Below are 20,000 nucleotides of genomic sequence, written 5' to 3' on the forward strand. Positions count from 1 at the left end.
AGATCCTCACTGAGCCGAGCACTGTGAACAGGAAGTTGCTCCAGGTTGTTATAATTCTGCTGACCGTGGACTGATGGATACTGTATCGGTCAGCAAGGTCCCGTTGCTTGGACCCAAGGGCAAGGTCATTCAAAAATAAGAAAAACTCGTCAACGGGCTGCAGGGAGCGGGTAGCGTTTGGGCTGCAGGGAGCGGGTAGCGTTTGGGCTGCAGGGAGCGGGTAGCGTTTGACTCTGTGAGAGCTCCTCTCTGTGCTTGTCCAACAGTTTGCAATCAAGCCCCAGAAACGCATCAGTAGATCATATGATGCAAACCTACAGAAATGGAATGCAGATACTGTAATAAATAACTGTTCATAATTAACTACACAAAATGTACACAAATAGGTTCAATTAAATGTACCTGGGTGGTGGTGTTACTATTACACCACAAGAGTTTTCTGAATACACATACTGCAATCCCCTCCATATACAGTGTGCTCCTGACTCATTGCTTCTTACGATCATCAGTGGTGTAGTCTACGTGATATGCAGGACTACCAGTATACCCACTTAAAAAGCATCACCATCTCAGTATACCCAATTAAAATAGGCAAGGATACGTATTATTTGGGGTTGATCACAGTATACCCACTACAGCTTACTACTACATCACAGTATACCCACTACAGCTAACTGGACTACACCACAGCACAACATGATATATTGCACTTTACAATCTCCCTAATTCCTCAGTCACATCACAGTTCTCTCTCTCTCTCTCACACACACACACACACACACGCGCACGCCGGCTCAGCCTATAACCTACCTATCTAGACTTACCTTGTAAAGAACCTGATATCCTTGTCCGAGGCCGTAAAACGGTGAATGCCGAACCGCTGCCTCAGTGTAAGGCCCACGATCTGTTGGCGTAACAGGCGAATTTTCATCCCGGAGACGTATTTTCCTCCAACACCAAATCAACGACTGCAGCTTCAGGTTTCGACGCGTAGTCGTGTTGCATGAGGAGGTCGAACGCTACGTGATCCGGTGTACCCTCCCGGTCATCCTCTGGCAGCGGTCTTTCCCTTCTTCCCCAAACTCCTGGTCTTGTAGGTGGAAGAGAGAAGTTGTTGAAGGGTAGGGTTATCTTTTTTCTGTGTGTGTGTATTTCTCTTAAAGACAAGCATGTGAAATAAGCATGTTAAAATAAATCCTTCAAAGCCAACACACAAAATTGTACACTGAAATGTAGGCCCTGTGTGTGTGTAGACTGTGGTTTTGCTGACGAAGGAGGTAAGTCAACAAAGCCAACAGAGTAATAGATACGCACGCACACACACACACACACGCACACACACACACACAGACACACACTTTCTTTGTGTAAATTGTGTGTTCAATTCCGACACTAAGTCCTTTCCCTGACTCACTCTCCCAAACACACCCTGTCCACGTAAAGGCAAAAAGCAAACAGCCTATAAATAAATATAAAATAAACAAATCTGTGAGAACCATCATCACAAACTCATCCCAGGTGTCTGGTATGTGTGCTTTTATGACTGGATGTGGTTAATTGTTGATCATCTCATGTGTCTGGAATGTGTGCGATTATGCCTGGATGTGGTTTATTGTTGCCCTTTGTAATGGTCTTTGTTTCATGGGTAGCCTATGTACTAGACTACGTTTACACGAAGCAGGGTCTTTTCCTAAACGAATATCTGGCCATCTACGTTTGCAAATAAAACTGCATTTTACACAAGACCGTTTTTTAAAAAAAAATGTGTTTACACGAACCTGTGTACATACATGCTGTCATGAGCACGCCAAACCACAGTGGCAGTCTAACGATAAGCTCAAGCTCACATTAACCAATCAGAACCCTGAAAAGTCGCACGTGAGAACATGTAAATGTAAACATTGGTCGCACATTTGGTGTACTTCTGTCACATACTGTGACGTTGGCTGCCCAAAACTCCGTTTACTACAGTTTACAACCAAACGCATAAACAAAGTTTTCCAAAAAAATCACTTTGGCCAGAGTTTTTTTGGATAACCGTTTTACGGGGCGAATTCTCCGTTTGCGTCTAAATGAAAGGCTCAAACGTAGGGAAATGTCTTTGTTTATAAAAATACACATGCTCGTGTAAACGGGGTCCTAGGGGTGTAAAGATTCACCGATACCTATCGGTAACCGACTTGAACATTAACGATGCAAGTGCATCAAGGCAAATCTCTGGATCGGTTTAAAGGTACTAAAAACCAATCGATGGCCCGAGACCAACCCTGATTCGCTTACACACATCAACAGAGGATCTAGCCTTCTCCAACGAGGGTAAGTAGTGTCACTGCTACAGTGCCAACAAACTATTATTCCAGTTGTACTATCTCTTCCCATTGGCAAAAGCTTCTTATTCCAGTTATAATAACCGCTACTATCTCTTCCCATTGTCAGCATGTGGGCGCTGGTGCCGTGCTTCTGCAGAGGGATGGACAAGACGTAGGCCACCCAGCATGTTCCTTCTCCAGAACGTTTAACCGCTAACAGTTAAATGACTCCAGAACGTTTAACCGCTATCAGTTAAATGACTCTACCATCCAGAAGGAAACATTAGGGGGGTTGCAACATTTCACTGTATATTTAGGTGGGGGTGCTGACTGAGGATATAACCCCTTGTCCTAACATAATAAAATAAGTATACTCTTTCAGGCGCATAGCAAGCGTGGGGGATGTGGGTGTTATAACGTACACACTTTTGCTGGAACACGATTCTATCCCCCACACTTTTTGTCAGATTAAGTTTAAAGTAAAATATGGAAATAAACGCTCCTGTAAAGAGTTGGAACCGTATCTATAACGCACACACAGAGACACAAATAGGTCTGTTGATTTGATTGAACGGTCATCCAGCCAATCACATCAAGTTAGTGAAGAACCAGAGCCGCTCTGATCAAATTCAAAGTGTGCGTCTTTCAAGGCTGTGCTGCTGCTTGGGTCTGCATTGTAACGTCTGCAGTGAGCAGATTTCAGATAGAATTGAAATTGTTACCGCATTAAGCTAATTTAGTAAACCAAAATTCACTGTCTGACTGACAGTTTTTGTCACAATGCAGGGAGTCAAAGTGAAAGCAAGGTGCATGCACGAAGGCACCTGTGTCTGCAGGAAAACCTTTGGCTACTGTTCTCAAAGCATTACGCTTTCTCTGCCTATGATCTGCAGCTTTTCTCAAACTTTGGGCCTCCTCAACAATTAACCTACTACTGCTCCACGTAGCCGCGAAATTAAGTTATGCCCGGTGCTTCACACGTCTGTTCATTTGCAGCATACTTATTAATTTGGTGTCATCAACTATAGACATAGCCCAGTCAGCACACATACAGTACGTCTCCAAGACGCTTGGAAAGGAACAGCTTAATTACATCGCGTTCCATTTAGAACGTCTTATTTTATCTGATCTTACAAACGGCGGCGTCAAAACACATTTGAGTTCTACATCGGAGATAAAACGCTCATGCTCATGCAATGTGTGCGTCCCTGCAGCAAGTGAAACTGTAGCCTAACGTGGGCTACAAGCAACAATAGTCTAAACAACAATGTGGCTTCCTGTAACTATCAATGGAAAAATGCATAGAAACTGCTAATCATAATCTTTAAATTGACATTAATTAAGCTGGCTATATGCAACACAATTTATTTATATTCCCTTTGCATATGTTTGGGTAGACTTCAAACGTTTTTTAATTTGAGCTTACAGTTCTGTGTCCTTTACATTTATTTAATAGGTATTAGTGATACCTCGAAATTAGGCTGCTGTCTGTTAGGCAATTTATTGTAGTCTGCTAACCCATATGCACAAAACATAATTTCTGAAATGATTTCTTGATTTATAACATGAGATATGTCTCCATGTAGGGTAGTGTCAAATAGTGAAGTGATAGCAGGTAGATCATGTAGGCCTACATGTCACATGAGCCACACATATGAGGGGCGCTGCTTCTTCTGTCCCTCCCAAACTGCATTAAAATGGTGTGTTTAGCAATCAGAATTTCATTTTTTTTTCAGGGGAGAAACTCCCGGACACCATTATAGTCCGCACCCCTCTCAGAAAATACTTACAACGTCCCTGTAGGGAGTTATTTATAATTTGGCCAGATTGTTTCATTTTCCTATACCACAACCCCCACACTTTTAAAAAGCTTGATACGCCTCTGTACTCTTTTGATCCCGTGAGGGGTCAAACTCTTTTTATCCCAATCCGTGAATTAGTGAAACACACACAGCACACAGTGAACACACAGTGAGGTGAAGCACACACTAATCCCGGCGCAGTGAGCTGCCTGCAACAACAGCGGCGCTCGGGGAGCAGTGAGGGGTTAGGTGCCTTGCTCAAGGGCACTTCAGCCGTGCCTACTGGCTGGGGTTCGACCGGCAACCCTCCGGTTACGGGTCCGAAGTGCTAACCAGTGGGCCACAGCTGCCCCAAATACAGTATGATGTTAGTGCTGGTTACTTTAATTTTGAACTGTATAAGCTTACCATGCTGCTCCAAGCTCTTGACAGTTTCTGAAACGGAGGGTCAAGTGTTTCACAATGTTAATTACATTGTATAGCCCAACTATTACATTGATAAGCCCTACATTATATCATATCATTTATAGCCCAAGCTATTACAATTATTTTTCAAATTAGGCTAGTATTATTGTAGCGTCGGCGCATAAAGACTGTGTTAGCGTTCTCCACCGAAAGGCATGCTGGGACTCGAGGGTGAACAATCGGGGGGTTTATGTCTGTATTTCTCCTTAGTTATAAGTGTAAAGTTAGCGTCTTTAGTGTGACATGTTTCCCTTTTAGTTCTCCCTCGTGTGTGATCCTTTTTGTGTGGGGGGCTGCGACCTCCCCTGTATGTGTAGTGTGTGTGTCTTCTTGACCTGCCCTGTGTGCATTGTGATCTGTGTCTGTGTCCCTGCCCTCGTTCGTGAGCCAATAAAGCTTGCCATTGAACAACGTTGGTGTCGTGTGCATTAAACGTTACATTATTATGGGGTATGCAAACAGTTGTCTTAGTGTGCAGTTTATTTAACCTTCACCTTAGATTACATGTGTAACCAAGGTGCCATTTGAAAGTATATTTGTCCCCCTTTCAATTGGTTTCTAACACTAACGATTGCAGAGTTATTCAAGCAGGGTCTACTCTACGCAAGAAAGGATGTTCATTAACTGTTTCTTGGTTATCCTGGCTCAATTTATCCGTGATCCAGTTGCACAAAAGCGGGATAGGGGGCAGCAGGATATGTTATGGTATAAGTTACCATGGCGATTTATTCTTTGGAGCTAGCCTGCTCCAGACCAGGCTAAGTTCCAGGATCTATTTAATCTCATCCCTTATCTCAGTCAGCAGTCACCACAAACGGAAACCAATAATTATTCCACTGCCCACTACACATTGTTATCACATATACCTAGACCCATTGTCATTATTTAAACGTTTGTGATCATTAATTCACTTTTACATACTCGCCATTCCCGACCTGTCATGCGACAATGTGACATCACGGGAGTGCCTAACCATTTCGCACGTGGTGGTCGCGGAACTAGTTGCAATATTCTCCTAAACAGAGGTGTTGCTGTTTGTTGCTGTTGTGAAAAGGCTATCGCTACCTACTTCACACCGTAGAAGAAGCAATGAAGCCACTAGTTGCCATGGTGAATCAGTGAATCTGTGATCGGTGGCGGGGTCTATTTGAGGGAGCCGTGAGCGCGCACTTATCCAGGATAGGTTTCACCTGGCTTGATGAATCCGTGTCTGCTCATCCTGGCTTGGTCTTTGTGCAACCAATTAAGCCTGTACGCTCTTGTTTTGGATTCATTGAGCGCAGCTCAGTAACTTATCCCGGATGTCTTAATTCTGCTTTTGTGCAACGGACCCCTGTTTAGTTCTAAAACAGACTACCCAAATAATGCCTCTTGGTTATGAGTAGGCCCAGGCTATGCCAGTTTATTGGACAAGGCCAAAACTTTATTTAAAGTAAATTGATATTGCCACATAGCAGACAGCTGCATTTCTTGCTGCAGTTTGTTAAAACCGACTGAACACAAGTAAATTGAAACGCTGAATACACTAGGCCAGGGATTCCCAAACTGTGGTACGCGAGCTGCCACTAGGGGGTACGCGAGATGAAAAGGGCAATGGCGGAAAGGTTTAATTAATTAATAATCGAATTAATTCAGAAATAAATAATTTTGAATCGGGTTATAATGATATGGAAACGTGAAATTGAAATCATTTGTAAACTATAATAGATTATGTTTTCATTAATAAATAAGCTATACCCACAATGCTGTCAGGGTTGTGAAGGAGGACCCAAGCGCAAGACTCTTTCTGACGGAAAACACTTTATTACAGACTTACTTACATAAATACAGGACATGGACTTGACGAAACAGAGAGACGAGCCGACAGGGAACAGAGAAACAGGAGGGTAGAAATACACATACCAATTAACAGAAAGACAGAGGACTGGACAAAACCAACAAGACAACAACAGGGAACAGAGAAACAGGAGGGTAGAAATACACATACCAATTAACAGAAAGACAGAGGACTGGACGAAACCAACGAGACAACAACAAGGAACAGGTGAGGAGGCAGAACTGGAGGGAAAACAAACGAGACAGGAAGCATGACCAAATAAGGAGATGGGGCGGAGACAAAGACAGGTGACAGGCGGGTAAACACAAAGCACATGGGAAACAGGCAAAACCAAAACACATGACACTACACAAAATGACCACCAGGGTGGCACAAACTCGGCAGACAGGGCCAGATCCTGACACAATGCACGTGATTTCCTGCGGGCAGCCAGAATATCTGGCGCGTTAGTTTCGTGGAAGTATAGCTAGGTAGAAGGCTGCACAAACATGGAAAACTGGCTAAAAACAGGGACACTGTCCAAAAGGCCTAATTAAAGCGATCGAAGAGGAGAAGCGAGAGAAACAGAGCAGGACACAGGTAACGCTGGAATGGTATGGGGGGCAGACTAATGAAGGTGGAGATGGAGCGCAGGGGGATAAAAGAAAGGGACAGAAAAAAAAAGAGACAGAAAAAACTGTGCGAAGAAAACGAAAGTATGATGAGGCATATAGCCCTAGGCTTCACATGGATTGGGAGACAGACTGCCTAAAGTCACAGTGCGTGGTCTGCAGTGAGATGCTATCTAACCAGTCTAATGTGGTTCTCCACACTGTTTGTTTTTTTAGCATGAGAGCTCATAGACCAGTTGCACATTTTGATTTTGTTATCATGTAGGGCGGCTAATTAAACATGATGCCTGGAATGCGTCAATAGAATGTGTTACTTTTTTATGTGTCGGATGGTGGGGGTACGCGAGCCAAGTCAGGATGTAGAAGGTGGTCCGCGGGAAAAAAAGTTTGGGAACCGCTGCACTAGGCTATATTCAAACATTATACCCTAGTTCTAATTAATTTACTTAATTTTCGTCACCTTACCACTTACTCGTCACCTTACCATTCACTAGCACTGGGACAGTCTGTACCCTACCCATAACCCCCTGCTCTTGCTCCTCGCACCCTGGGAGACAACAGTGGCTACTACCTATGGGCTTTCTCGCAGGGCAGTCGGGCTTAATGTGACCTTCTTGGCCACAATGGTGACATATGACACGTGAACGCTCTGATGGGCATATTTGGGGAAAGTGGCATGTGGAGGGGGCATGTAAGCACTTTTCTCACCCATCCTACCTCGTTCACTAGGTCTAGGACCAAACCCATCTGACCTACCACGGGTCAGGGGCCTGGAACTGGTCTCACCTCGGAAGTTCTTTGGACCTCTGCGGGCAGCGACAAAGTTCTCTACCAGTTCTGCAGCCCGCTGGCCAGCCCTTTCACCCACACTCTGACATCAGGTGACAGAGTACGAAAAAACTGTTCCAAGATGAGGACTTCTCCTATTTCTTCAACCGTCTTGTCCTCCGGTCTAATCCATTTACGAAATAAATCCTTCAGACGCTGACCTGTTCTTTGGGGGATTCCCCAGGCCGGGCATCTGGCTCCCCAAACCTTCTCCGGTAGACTTCTTCATTTATTTCGTACTTTCCCAGGATTGACTCTTTTACCTTATCATAATCCATACCTCCATATCTTATCATAATCCATTGAGTCATTCGTGTCCATGGCCACATGAGCACTGCGGGCTTTGCAACTTAGGTACGGCACTAAGTACACGGCCCAGTCCTCCCTTGGCCACCGCTAGGCAGTCGCAAGCCGCTCAAATGTAGTTACTGCTCGATACTGCTCGATATCTTCTCTTCTTCAAACTTGGGCACAGCAGCACGCGACCATGCTACTGGAGCGGCTGGATTTGCTGGCCGTGCCGGTGAAGCTGGCGGCTGAGCAGGCAGTGACGCTTGTGACTGCGGCAGTGAAGCTTGTGACTGCGGCGGTGGCGCTTGTGGCTGACGGCTTTTGTCAAAGTCATCACGGAGCTGGTGTAGCTGGACCTGCACACTTCGCCAGCGCTGTTCCTGCTTAAAAAACTCTCGCTCATGGGACTTCAAGGATTTCTGCAACAGTGCATACTATCCGGCCATGTCAGTCTCTGCTGGCACCTCTCCATCTGGCTTTGGCTGCCCAGACACTGTTGCTCCTAATGTTGCCTCTAGCGTCTCTTCCTCCACCTCAGCGAGCTCCCCCTGGTCAGCTCGTACTAGCCGCCGGAACGTATGGCTTTGCGTTTTCCGTCCATGTTTTCCACCTGTCTTATCCAGTTTCTCAGGCGGCGCTACACATCCCACCGCTGCCACCAAATGGGGAGCTTGGGGTTGTAGGTGGAAAAGGAGGTGCGGAAAAGGTTTTCAGCGATGCAATTCTATTTATTAAATAACTAAAAGAAAAACTTGCAGGAATAGCAATAGGCTATTATTTAACAAAAAAACACTATTAAAACAAACCAAACATAAGTTCAGTATTCCAGCCAGTCCTAAATTAGCCCAGATGAGGATATTGGCTCAAACCACCCAAATAGGTAACCACTTTACCAGACATTCACTATTAACAAAATAAATAAGTATTGCAAATATATACAGAATGACAGTGGTGCATATTACTACAAAAATACATGTTAATTACCATAACCCATATTCCCCACATATATAATAATATCAAGAAGACTAACAGACAAGGCAAACACCCCTGTATCACAATGCCCCACTCCCTCCCCCTGTTGGATGTTGGTAAAAGCACTGTCCCTATGCCAAGCGCGCTTCCGCAATGGGACAGTAGCCGGGAAGCTGGAGCACCAGGAAGTGTTGTGAGTATGGTGAATGTTAACCGGTTTACAGGCGTTGTAAAGCGAATGCAAATGGTAAATGGGAATGACAGTGGGTACCACACTATGGGCCAGATGTACGTACATTTGTGAACATAGCATTATCAGCGTCATGGACAAACCACTGATTGCAAACGCTGTCAGACCCAAGTTTCCGTCGTATTTATCAAACGTTCAATTCATCGTGTAGACTGCGCCTTTCTCTGCCTTTCTCTGCTCATAAACGCAAAATTTACGACTCAACTGAAGGGCAGAGCCTACATACAAGCGCAGTTGAATGAAGTTAACTGATGACAACATTAAAAAGAATCAAACGTTTAGCGATCATGACATAATACCATACATGATGTCAACAGGAAGATAATGAAGATCAGTAGTTTAACTCAAACTACTTGTCCACGTACTGTAGGCTATGGAAAATTGGTCAAATCTAGCAAGTACTGTAGGAAAGTTTAAATGAATGACGGGAAAGTGAAAGTAATACATTCGAAAGGCCAGCGAAAGTTAAGGTTGCTTTTTACATACTTACATTATGCATACTTATACATACAAAACTGGTGTTCTAAATAGTGATTCTGTTGTTTTTGAAAGGTTCTCTTATTGACCCATTGAACTGCAATTTGGATTAACACCTGCTTTTACAAGGCAGAAGTATTTAGGCGCAGAATAGACGTGCGCTTTCAGGAGCAGTCGTTGTACATACCGCGGAATACATAATTAGGCGCTATTTACGCTTCCCCTCCCATCTCTTTACACTAAACTCCCACTTTCCTCTGGATCCTCCCATGAATGCATAACGCAATGTGCCCTTTTCAGCTCCCGCGACAGGCAGTTTGCGCTTTGACATCTTTGCGGCCTGTTTGTACATAGCTCGCAATGATTTTACACGCACGTTGCGAAACAAATACGCCTGAAGTGGGCGCAAAAGCGTTAGTACATCTGGCCCTATGTGTTTAAGTTACCGGGGACAAAGAAAGCCATTATTATAATTAACACCGCTTTGGGCAAAACTAAAGAGAATAGTTTCTCCACACGGTAGACTGTTACTCTTGGGCCATAGGGGTCTATGTCCCAGGTAGTATTAGTTCATTATAGCTTCTGCTATTCATTGTAGCTGTATCGGTAGCACTCCACTGGCGCTGAATAGCGTGTTTGTCTTGTTTTTGTCTTGTATTATTTCCTTTATTGAATGCCCCCTCCTTCCCCCTGTTTGCTAGTATGGCCTGCTAGGTCTATCAGGTAACACAGTTAAGGTACTCTAGGACTGCCGCCTTCCCCTAGTTTGCGGTGAGAGCACATTCTAGTGGTTGAGCGTGTACTGAACACCTATTTATACTCGTGTGGGTTGTACTTAGAAAGCTTGAGTGTTACACTTGTGTTTATGTGTGTCTATGGCCATAGATCACTTTTGGGGCTGGGCAGCCATCTGAGGGTTACTGTACCTGTGTTAATTCAGGCCGTGTAGCAGCCACCAATCCACTGGGCATTTAATGTATGGTTATGTGTATTACCACACACACACACACACACACACACACACACACACACACAATGAAAGACTAATCCGGTTCCACAGACTCCAGATTTGTCTCTACAAGACGTGTTAACAAGCCACAAGTGGTCTTGGCAGACTGTATGTCACTCACAAACTTACTCACTCACAAACTCACTCACTCACAAACTCACTCACTCTGTATGGTTTTCACAAACTCACTCACTCACTCAATCAATCTGTATGGCTTTCACAAACTCACTCACTCACTCACAAACTCACTCACTCACAAACTCACGCACTCACAAACTCACTCACTCACAAACTCACTCACTCACTCAAACTCACTCACTCACATTCAAATTCAAAAGTTGCTTTATTGGCATGACAAATTAAAACTTGTTTTGCCAAAGCAATTGGTATATGTTAAAGGTAAGACATAACAATTACAGAGACAAAACATATTTTAAACTGATATATACTGTACATTTGTATAAACATACTACTTCACTGAGATTTGTGAACAATAGTTCTTAGGCTCATTGAATAGTATTATTGAGCTCATTGAGAGCAGTATGGTGACTGTCTGCATGTGGAAGTGGTTGTATGTGAGTTCATCAGCGCGTTTGCACGTGTGTGTGTGTGTGTGTGTGTGGCTGTGGCTGTCTCGACAACACTGTCTTTGCATTGCTGGCATAAGCGTTCATTACTTGGGAGCCATGTTTTTTTTTATGTCTCCTGATTTCAATGGCTATTCGGTGCTCACTGAGTTTATATTTGGTTAGTGTTTTCCTTAAGTTTGTGTCTTTTATATTTGTTAGGTAGTCTGCTAAGACAAACCCTCTATCCAATGCCAAGCAGCATTGCACCTTGCTTTGTGTCTTGGCTTTGGATTGCCAATATTGGCAATATTTATCTTTTAAGATAGGAGAAATTTGCTTAATTTAATTATGTTCAATTTGTATCTGGTCCTGAATATCTACTGTATCAGTGTGTGTTAGAGGAGCTAAGACCAGGTTGGGAGAGGAGCTATTTCCTTTGCTCAGCTCTTGGTCACGGAAGGCTTTACTCACAAACTCACTCACTCACTCTGTATGGCTTTCACAAACTCACTCACTCACAAACTCACTCACTCACTCTGTATGGCTTTCACAAACTCACTCACTCACTCACTCACTCACTAAATCTGTATGGCTTTCACAAACTCACTCACTCACAAACTCACTCACTCACTCTGTATGGCTTTCACAAACTCACTCACTCACTAAATCTGTATGGCTTTCACAAACTCACTCACTCACAAACTCACTCACTCACTCTGTATGGCTTTCACAAACTCACTCACTCACTCACTAAATCTGTATGGCTTTCACAAACTCAGTCACTCACAAACTCACTCACTCACTCTGTATGGCTTTCACAAACTCACTCACTCACAAACTCACTCACTCACTCTGTATGGCTTTCACAAACTCACTCACTCACTCACTAAATCTGTATGGCTTTCACAAACTCACTCACTCACAAACTCACTCACTCACTCTGTATGGCTTTCACAAACTCACTCACTCACTAAATCTGTATGGCTTTCACAAACTCACTCACTCACAAACTCACTCACTCACTCTGTATGGCTTTCACAAACTCACTCACTCACTCACTCACTAAATCTGTATGGCTTTCACAAACTCACTCACTCACAAACTCACTCACTCACTCTGTATGGCTTTCACAAACTCACTCACTCACAAACTCACTCACTCACTCTGTATGGCTTTCACAAACTCACTCACTCACTCACTCACTCACTAAATCTGTATGGCTTTCACATACTCACTCACTCACAAACTCACTCACTCACTCTGTATGGCTTTCACAAACTCACTCACTCACAAACTCACTCACTCACTCTGTATGGCTTTCACAAACTCACTCACTCACTCACTCACTAAATCTGTATGGCTTTCACAAACCCACTCACTCACAAACTCACTCACTCACAAACTCACTCACTCACTCACTCAATCTGTAGTGTTGAATAGAGACATGACAGGTGGGTGCGACAAACAAAAGGAAATGTGTCTTTTTGGTGACCATCTTTACTAAAGGCGAACTATACAGGTTTTTTAGCTTAATTTACCTTAAAGGGACATCAGGCAACGTTTTCGTGTTAATTAATCATCTTCGTAAGTCGGTATATGGTTAAATGACTCATTACAGGACGAATGAAGACTCTCTTGCCCGCCCCTACTGCCTGTAGGAAGAATAATCCGCTTGCAAGTTCAGTGTATCCTACCCGCGACCTTCAGTCTCACAAAGTCTCAGACATCGCGAGAAGCTGGATCAGTTTACAACCTGCATCCCCAGCACAGAGTCAGGCTAACGGAATACGACTAGAACCGAGTCTCAGACATTGTGAGAAGCAGGATCAGTTTATATCCTGCATCCCCAGCACAGAGTCAGGCTAACGGAATACGACTAGAACCGAGTCTCAGACATTGTGAGAAGCAGGAACAGTTTGCATCCTGCATCCCCAGCACAGAGTCAGGCTAACGGAATACGACTAGAACCGAGTCTCAGACATTGTGAGAAGCAGGAACAGTTTGCATCCTGCATCCCCAGCACAGAGTCAGGCTAACGGAATACGACTAGAACCGAGTCTCAGACATTGTGAGAAGCAGGAACAGTTTGCATCCTGCATCCCCAGCACAGAGTCAGGCTAACGGAATACGACTAGAACCGAGTCTCAGACATTGTGAGAAGCAGGAACAGTTTGCATCCTGCATCCCCAGCACAGAGTCAGGCTAACGGAACACGACTAGCGGCTGTTGTAAACGTGTGTATAATGGCAGAGCCAGTGAAGAAGCAGCGAAAACCCTTGACGGAAGATGCAAAGAAAAGGAAAAGAGCTTCAGACCGAGTGAGGGCTCGCACACGTATCCACACGTACAGACGCTAGGGGGTGCTTCGTAGAGAAAAAGCACTCAGGCTTGCCTGGTGTCCCTTTAATTTACCTTAACTTAACAGCTTTGGAGTCATTGGAATGGTTTTATGACTTTTTTTGGGTTGAATGGTAGCCGTCATTCTTCCCCCTAGCGCCTGAGCAGCATGTATTCAAAACATTAAATTCCTCTGTGCGTGTACAGCTACAGTGCTACACTCTGGGGGCATGTTTGTGAACCCCCATGTTCAGCTACAGTGCTACACTCTGGGGGCATGTTTGTGAACCCCCATGTTCAGCTACAGCGCTACACTCTGGGGGCATGTTTGTGAACCCTCATGTTCAGCTACAGCGCTACACTCTGGGGGCATGTTCATGAGCAGCTACAGCGCTACACTCTGGGGGCATATTCATGTTCAGCTACAACGCTACACTCCGGGGGCATATTCATGTTCAGCTACAACGCTACACTCCGGGGGCATATTCATGTTCAGCTACAGCGCTACACTCCGGGGGCATATTCGTAAGCCACCAGAGTGTAGCGCTGTAGCTGCCTTGTAGCTCTAACTGTTGGCTGTAGCAACTCAAGCTTTATAATACAGACTGTTTTCATTTTTTTGCATCCACAATACTACTAAGTGACCTTGAGAAACAGAGATCTGTGTGAGAAATCATCAAAAATTTTCCTTTAACACATCCTTGCATCTGTCTATCCATCCAGCTGTAAACATATCATAAGACTTCCACCGGCCCATGCATTTATGCATGCTATCTGTTGCCTGTGTTTCTGATTATTGATGTGACCAACTAGCCTGGCTAACGTCATACCCTCATCTCAAATGAGACGGGGTCTGGAAACTAGGCATTAATTTTCTCGTATTTGAAACATGGTTTACGAATGCCCAGAGCCGTTTATTGGGCACTATGAATGTCTATCAAATGCGTCTGTACGTAGCTCATAACGGCTTCAGTGTGTCGTCATCGTCTTGCTGCACCCTCCCCGCTCTGTGATTGGTCCCCTATCTCAGGCGAAAATTTGCTCCATGGTGTCCAGGCTGCCTTGCAGCGCGAATTAAATCGCGCGCGCAAGGCAGCATGGGAAAACCCAGGCTAGTGACCAACAGCTTTAGTGCTGAGAACCGTGTGAGAGGCGTGTCCTAGCAATTACCTGTAGACTTTCAGCACTGACTGTCAGCACCTGTGTGTCTGCTTCACTATGCCCTTATAAGATCAGTGTCCTATCTGCTTCACTATGCCCTTATAAGATCAGTTCCCTATCTGCTTCACTATGCCCTTATAAGATCAGTTCCCTATGTGCTTCACTATGCCCTTATAAGATCAGTGTCCTATGTGCTTCTCTTTGCCCTTATAAGATCAGTGTCCTATGTGCTTCACTTTGCCCTTATAAGATCAGTGTCCTATGTGCTTCACTATGCCCTTATAAGATCAGTGTCCTATGTGCTTCACTATGCCCTTATAAGATCAGTGTCCTATGTGCTTCACTATGCCCTTATAAGATCAGTGTCCTATGTGCTTCACTATGCCCTGAAGAAGGCCCCATGCTGCTACGCGTGCTAAGTTGTCCTTTTAGGACATGTCATTTTTGTAATAAAGATATTTTAATTAAGGAGTGCCTCGGCTATCAGAGAATTCTTTCTCTACACTGCCTCTTAGACATTCTACCTTGGACCGAAGAGCACCCAAATCAAACTCAAAAGGAATTGAGCACGCCATTCATCTTGAATCTGAACGTTATTTACATTTTACTAAGGTTTATGATTCAATTGGCATGGAAAGATGAATCGGAATTGTACAACATGATTTTAACCAACATGCTATTTTTTTTTTTTACGTTTGACAAACTGCAGGTCAGATTAGGATGCAGAATGAAAAGATTTGGCGTAGCCAAGTTCTCTCAACCCAAGAGAAAAAGGGGGGACTGGACACAAGTGGAGAAGACAGGGAGAGAAACCAGGGGACTGGAGAGAAGTTAGACAAAGATGATCAGCACAAGAGACTGGAGTGGACCGAGGGGCAGTATAAAGGCCAGTTCACACCAAGAACGATAACGATAACGATAACCATAACGATAAATGCGTTCACACTGAACAACGATAAATAAAGTCTCTCCTTGTCTTTATCAATGTGACGGCTAAAATTTGATGTGTTCTGATTGGCTATTAGCTTTTTATCGTTCTCAAAATTGCTCTGAAAGTGATCCCCAACGATATCGTTCTTCATGTCGTTATTGTTATAGTTTATGTGTGAACGTCGTCATTCATATTAACGAGAACAATATTTGTTTATAGTTATCGGTAGCCTATCGTTCTTGGTGTGAATGGGCCTTGATGGGTCATGAGCAGCATTCGGGGCTGGAGCAGCCCACTGTAGAAGAGGAAAATGTAGGACGAGAGAGAGGGCAAATCAGTGAGGAGTGTGAAATTGAAGTTGGAGAGATGGCTAGGAGCAGCGGATGTCAAGCTGGCCCTCATGGTATGTTGAATCACTGCTGTAAAGACATGTCCAACTCTAGGCAGCAAAATTAGAACTGATATTTTTTAGATAAATGCAACAAAAATTGTAGTATGTTGTCAGTGCTGTGATTGTGGTATTTGGTTTTCTCTTCTCAGATATATCAAAGCAGATGATCAGACACAACCTGTGTTAAAGGTATTTCCCCAAAACAATGCAGGGAGGGGCAATGAGGAGCTTCCAAGGACAGTGGTATGATGAATATCCTTGGTTGGAATATTCAGTGGCCATGGATGCTGCATATTGCTTTGCATGCCGGCATTTTTCATCTAGCAAAACTGTTTATACCTCTTCTGAGGGATACAAAAACTGGCGCAAGGCCACTTTTAAATATGGTGGCTTTAGTGTACATTCCAAATCTGAGGCGCATTTGAATGCAATGACCACATCAAAAGATGGTGAAACGCAACATATCAGTATCAGGCATGACGAATGATGAGAATCGTCAAACTCCATATCATCACTTGCCAGGTATTGTGTCTTACTGAAACACAAAATATAGCTCAGCGTGGACACATTGTAATGAAAATGATGAGTCTAGGAACAGAGGCAATTTCCTTGAGATTTTGCACGTAGTAGATCATGATTCTTTTATTCAAAAAAGACTATCAGAAGACACCCCGCGATGCGATGTATACTTTCAAAAATATCTAAAATGAAATATTACAAATCCTGCCAGGGATGGTCCAGGAGGACATACTAAAAGAAGTCAAATCTAGTTAGTACTTCTCTACAGCTGACTAAACAAAAGATCTCAGCAAAAAGGAGCAATTGTCCATAGTCTTGAGGTGTTATTATGAGGGAGCCGTACGGGAGGGCTTCTTAGACTTTTGGGAAGCCGAACATTTGGATGCCAGCTACTTAGCTAACAAAATCAACTCTTGTATGGAGCAGTAGGGCCTTGAATACAAGGAGGATTTAGTGGGCCAAGGGTACAACGGCGCTGCAGTTAAGAGTGGCCAGTGTTCAGGGGTGCAGACAAGAGTTAAACAGGTGGCCAGTGTTCAGGGGTGCAGACAAGAGTTAAACAGTGCAGACAAGAGTTAAACAGGTGGCCAGTGTTCAGGGGTGCAGACAAGAGTTAAACAGGTGGCCAAATATACTTTTTTATGTCCACTGCAATGCTCATTGCTTAAATTTGGTCATTGTTGACTGCGTCAAAAAGGGCCCTGAGGCTGGGGAGTTTTTTTTTTTACTTTGCTCCAACAATTGTATGTGTTCCTTTCCGGCTCTTATGTCCATCGAGATGTTTAGTGGCCCCCCCCCTAGAGAACTTCGCCGCCTCAGCGACACCAGATGGGCCTGTCGCAGCATTGCCTGTAGGAACCTTTTTTTGATAGATTGTCTGCAGTACTATCATATGAGGCTGATCCTGAAAGACCTATGACGGCCCGAGGGTTAATGTTTCAAATTGGCCTGAACTTCATTGGGCTTCTTGCCGTATTTAGACAGGTGCTTGGTGATGCAAAGTTTTTTTTTTTTTTCTGATCTGCTACAGTCCCCAAAACTTGGATCTCCTCAGAGCTGCAGACTTAATTTAGACCCTCACACATCCACACATGTGAAACCTGCAGCTGTAGACTTAATTTAGACCCTCACACATCCACACATGTGAAACCTGCAGCTGCAGACTTAATTTAGACCCTCACACATCCACAGATGTGAAACCTGCAACATCACTGTTAGACTGAAAAGAGCCAAACAGACACCCAGAGCACTAAATGACAGTTATGTCACATCCACATATGGTCACAGAAGCAAAGTTAAAGGGGTGGTTCAGGATTTTGGACATAAGACCTCATGTACTTTTCTATTAATCTTATATCAAGATAAAAAAAACTAGTTGGTATTGTTTTCAGTATAAAGAGACTTACCTAGCGCTTCCTTGTGAAAACATTTGACTTAATTTAAAAAAAGTTTGACTTATTTTAAGACATCTCATCCTGAAAACAAGCAAATTTGGCTGCCAGTGCGTTAAGCAAATGTGTCCTAAAAACAAGCAAATTTGGCTGCCAGTGCGTTGAGCAAATTTGTCTTGATAAGACTCCTTAAAATAAGTCAAAATCTTCTTAAATTAAGTCAAAATGTTCTTTTGAGAGGGCGCTAGGTAAGTCTTTTCATACTAAAAACAATACCAAATAGATTTTTTAATCTTAATATAAGATTAATAACACTTGGTTAGATTTCATTTTTTGCAGTGTAGAGACTGTTTTTAGTGGCAGGCTAGCACATACCGTTGACTTGCGCTAGCCTAGCACCTGCGAACTCTGCAATTAGGAGGACTGGATGAAACGTGTTGAAAACGGTCTCCACTGATAAATATCACACTTGCTTACTTGGAAATGAGGTCCTATGTCCAAAATCCTGAACCACCCCTTTAATGGCAAGGATGCAAACATATTCCTGCCCATAATGGACTCCCTTATTGGGGAAATGCAGAAGCTTTTTTCAATGCCCATAATGAATATAATGCAATATAATGAAAGGCTTACAGGGGCTAAACCCAGTTGGCAATCACTTCCTAAAAGAGGATGTTGTCTTGCTGCTTGCTGAAGCATATGGCTCAAATATTGAGGATCTGAAAAATGAACTCACTCAGGTTGAGAGGCTTCTTGCAAGGAGTAAAATGCCCTTCATCTTTGATTGAACTGCATCGTTTATGCAAGATTGCAGCTGTTTTACCAGTTACCACAGCTGGATGTGAGCGCAGTTTTTCCACTCTAAAACTTGCAAAAAATCACCTGCACTCATCTATGCTAACTGAGAGATTGTCCCATCAATCTGTCCTTAGCATTGAGAGTGACCGTGCAAAAGCAGTTGAATTAAACAAGTTTGTTCAACGCTTTGCTAGCATTCATGGAAACAGCCGTCTGTAATTGATTTAATTGAGTGAGTGAGATTATGAATAACACGCTTATGTAAATTTTAAATTGTTGTATTCTAATAAATCCAAAAAAGAATGTTTGACTAAAAAGGTTCTTCACTGAGTCTTTATTGAATCAGAGGGAAATGTTTTGACAGTCATGGTTATCATTGCAACAATCCTGCATTGTACTCTTGCTTCAATCAGATAACCTAAAACTATTGATGGCTTATGTTGTATGACTAAATATATCCATATTCCCTCAAAACTCATTAGAAGACATCATTTGAGGGGTCTTTTAAAAAAAAAAAATCTCCTGGGGAGCATACCCCCAAACCCCCTAACATGGCTTTTTCAGTCAGTACAATGTAAGTATAGACTACACAGACTGTTGATAGTGATTACACAGAGAAAGGGTCCACAATTCACAAATTAAAGGAATTATCCGGAGTAAAATGTACTTTAGATTTACGGATTTACGGATGATTGGGAGTACATACGTTGAGTTGACATCAAAATCATGTCATTCGGATGTGTTTTGAGAAAGTTTGATTTTACCGTTTTTAGTCAAAACTCGTTAGCGTGGAAGTGAGAAGGGCATATTATTTCGCCGCTACACTGCAAAAAATGAAATCTAACCAAGTGTTATTAATCTTATATTAAGATTAAAAAATCTATTTGGTATTGTTTTTAGTATGAAAAGACTTACCTAGTGCCCTCTCAAAAGAACATTTTGACTTAATTTAAGAAGATTTTGACTTATTTTAAGGAGTCTTATCAAGACAAATTTGCTTAACGCACTGGCAGCCAAATTTGCTTGTTTTTAGGACACATTTGCTTAACGCA

General features: G+C 43.3%; 1 protein-coding gene across 1 annotated transcript in view; it reads right to left on the reverse strand.

Annotated features, from left to right (window-relative positions):
• Positions 1-8,577: 8,577 nt before the first annotated feature.
• LOC143116998 (mast cell tryptase-like) overlaps positions 8,578-20,000 on the reverse strand; it is a 43,813-nt gene continuing 32,390 nt past the window's right edge. Inside the window, exon 5 of the mRNA XM_076278428.1 lies at positions 8,578-8,795. Within this exon, the coding sequence (XP_076134543.1) occupies positions 8,578-8,795 (218 nt within the window). The remainder of the gene's footprint in view (positions 8,796-20,000) is intronic.

This window comes from Alosa pseudoharengus, unplaced genomic scaffold, assembly GCF_046254945.1.
Source record: "Alosa pseudoharengus isolate Yale_2024_CS ecotype anadromous, Long Island Sound unplaced genomic scaffold, YU_APseudo_1.1 YU_APseudo_1.1_scf_1, whole genome shotgun sequence".
NCBI classification, from domain to species: Eukaryota; Metazoa; Chordata; class Actinopteri; order Clupeiformes; family Clupeidae; genus Alosa; species Alosa pseudoharengus.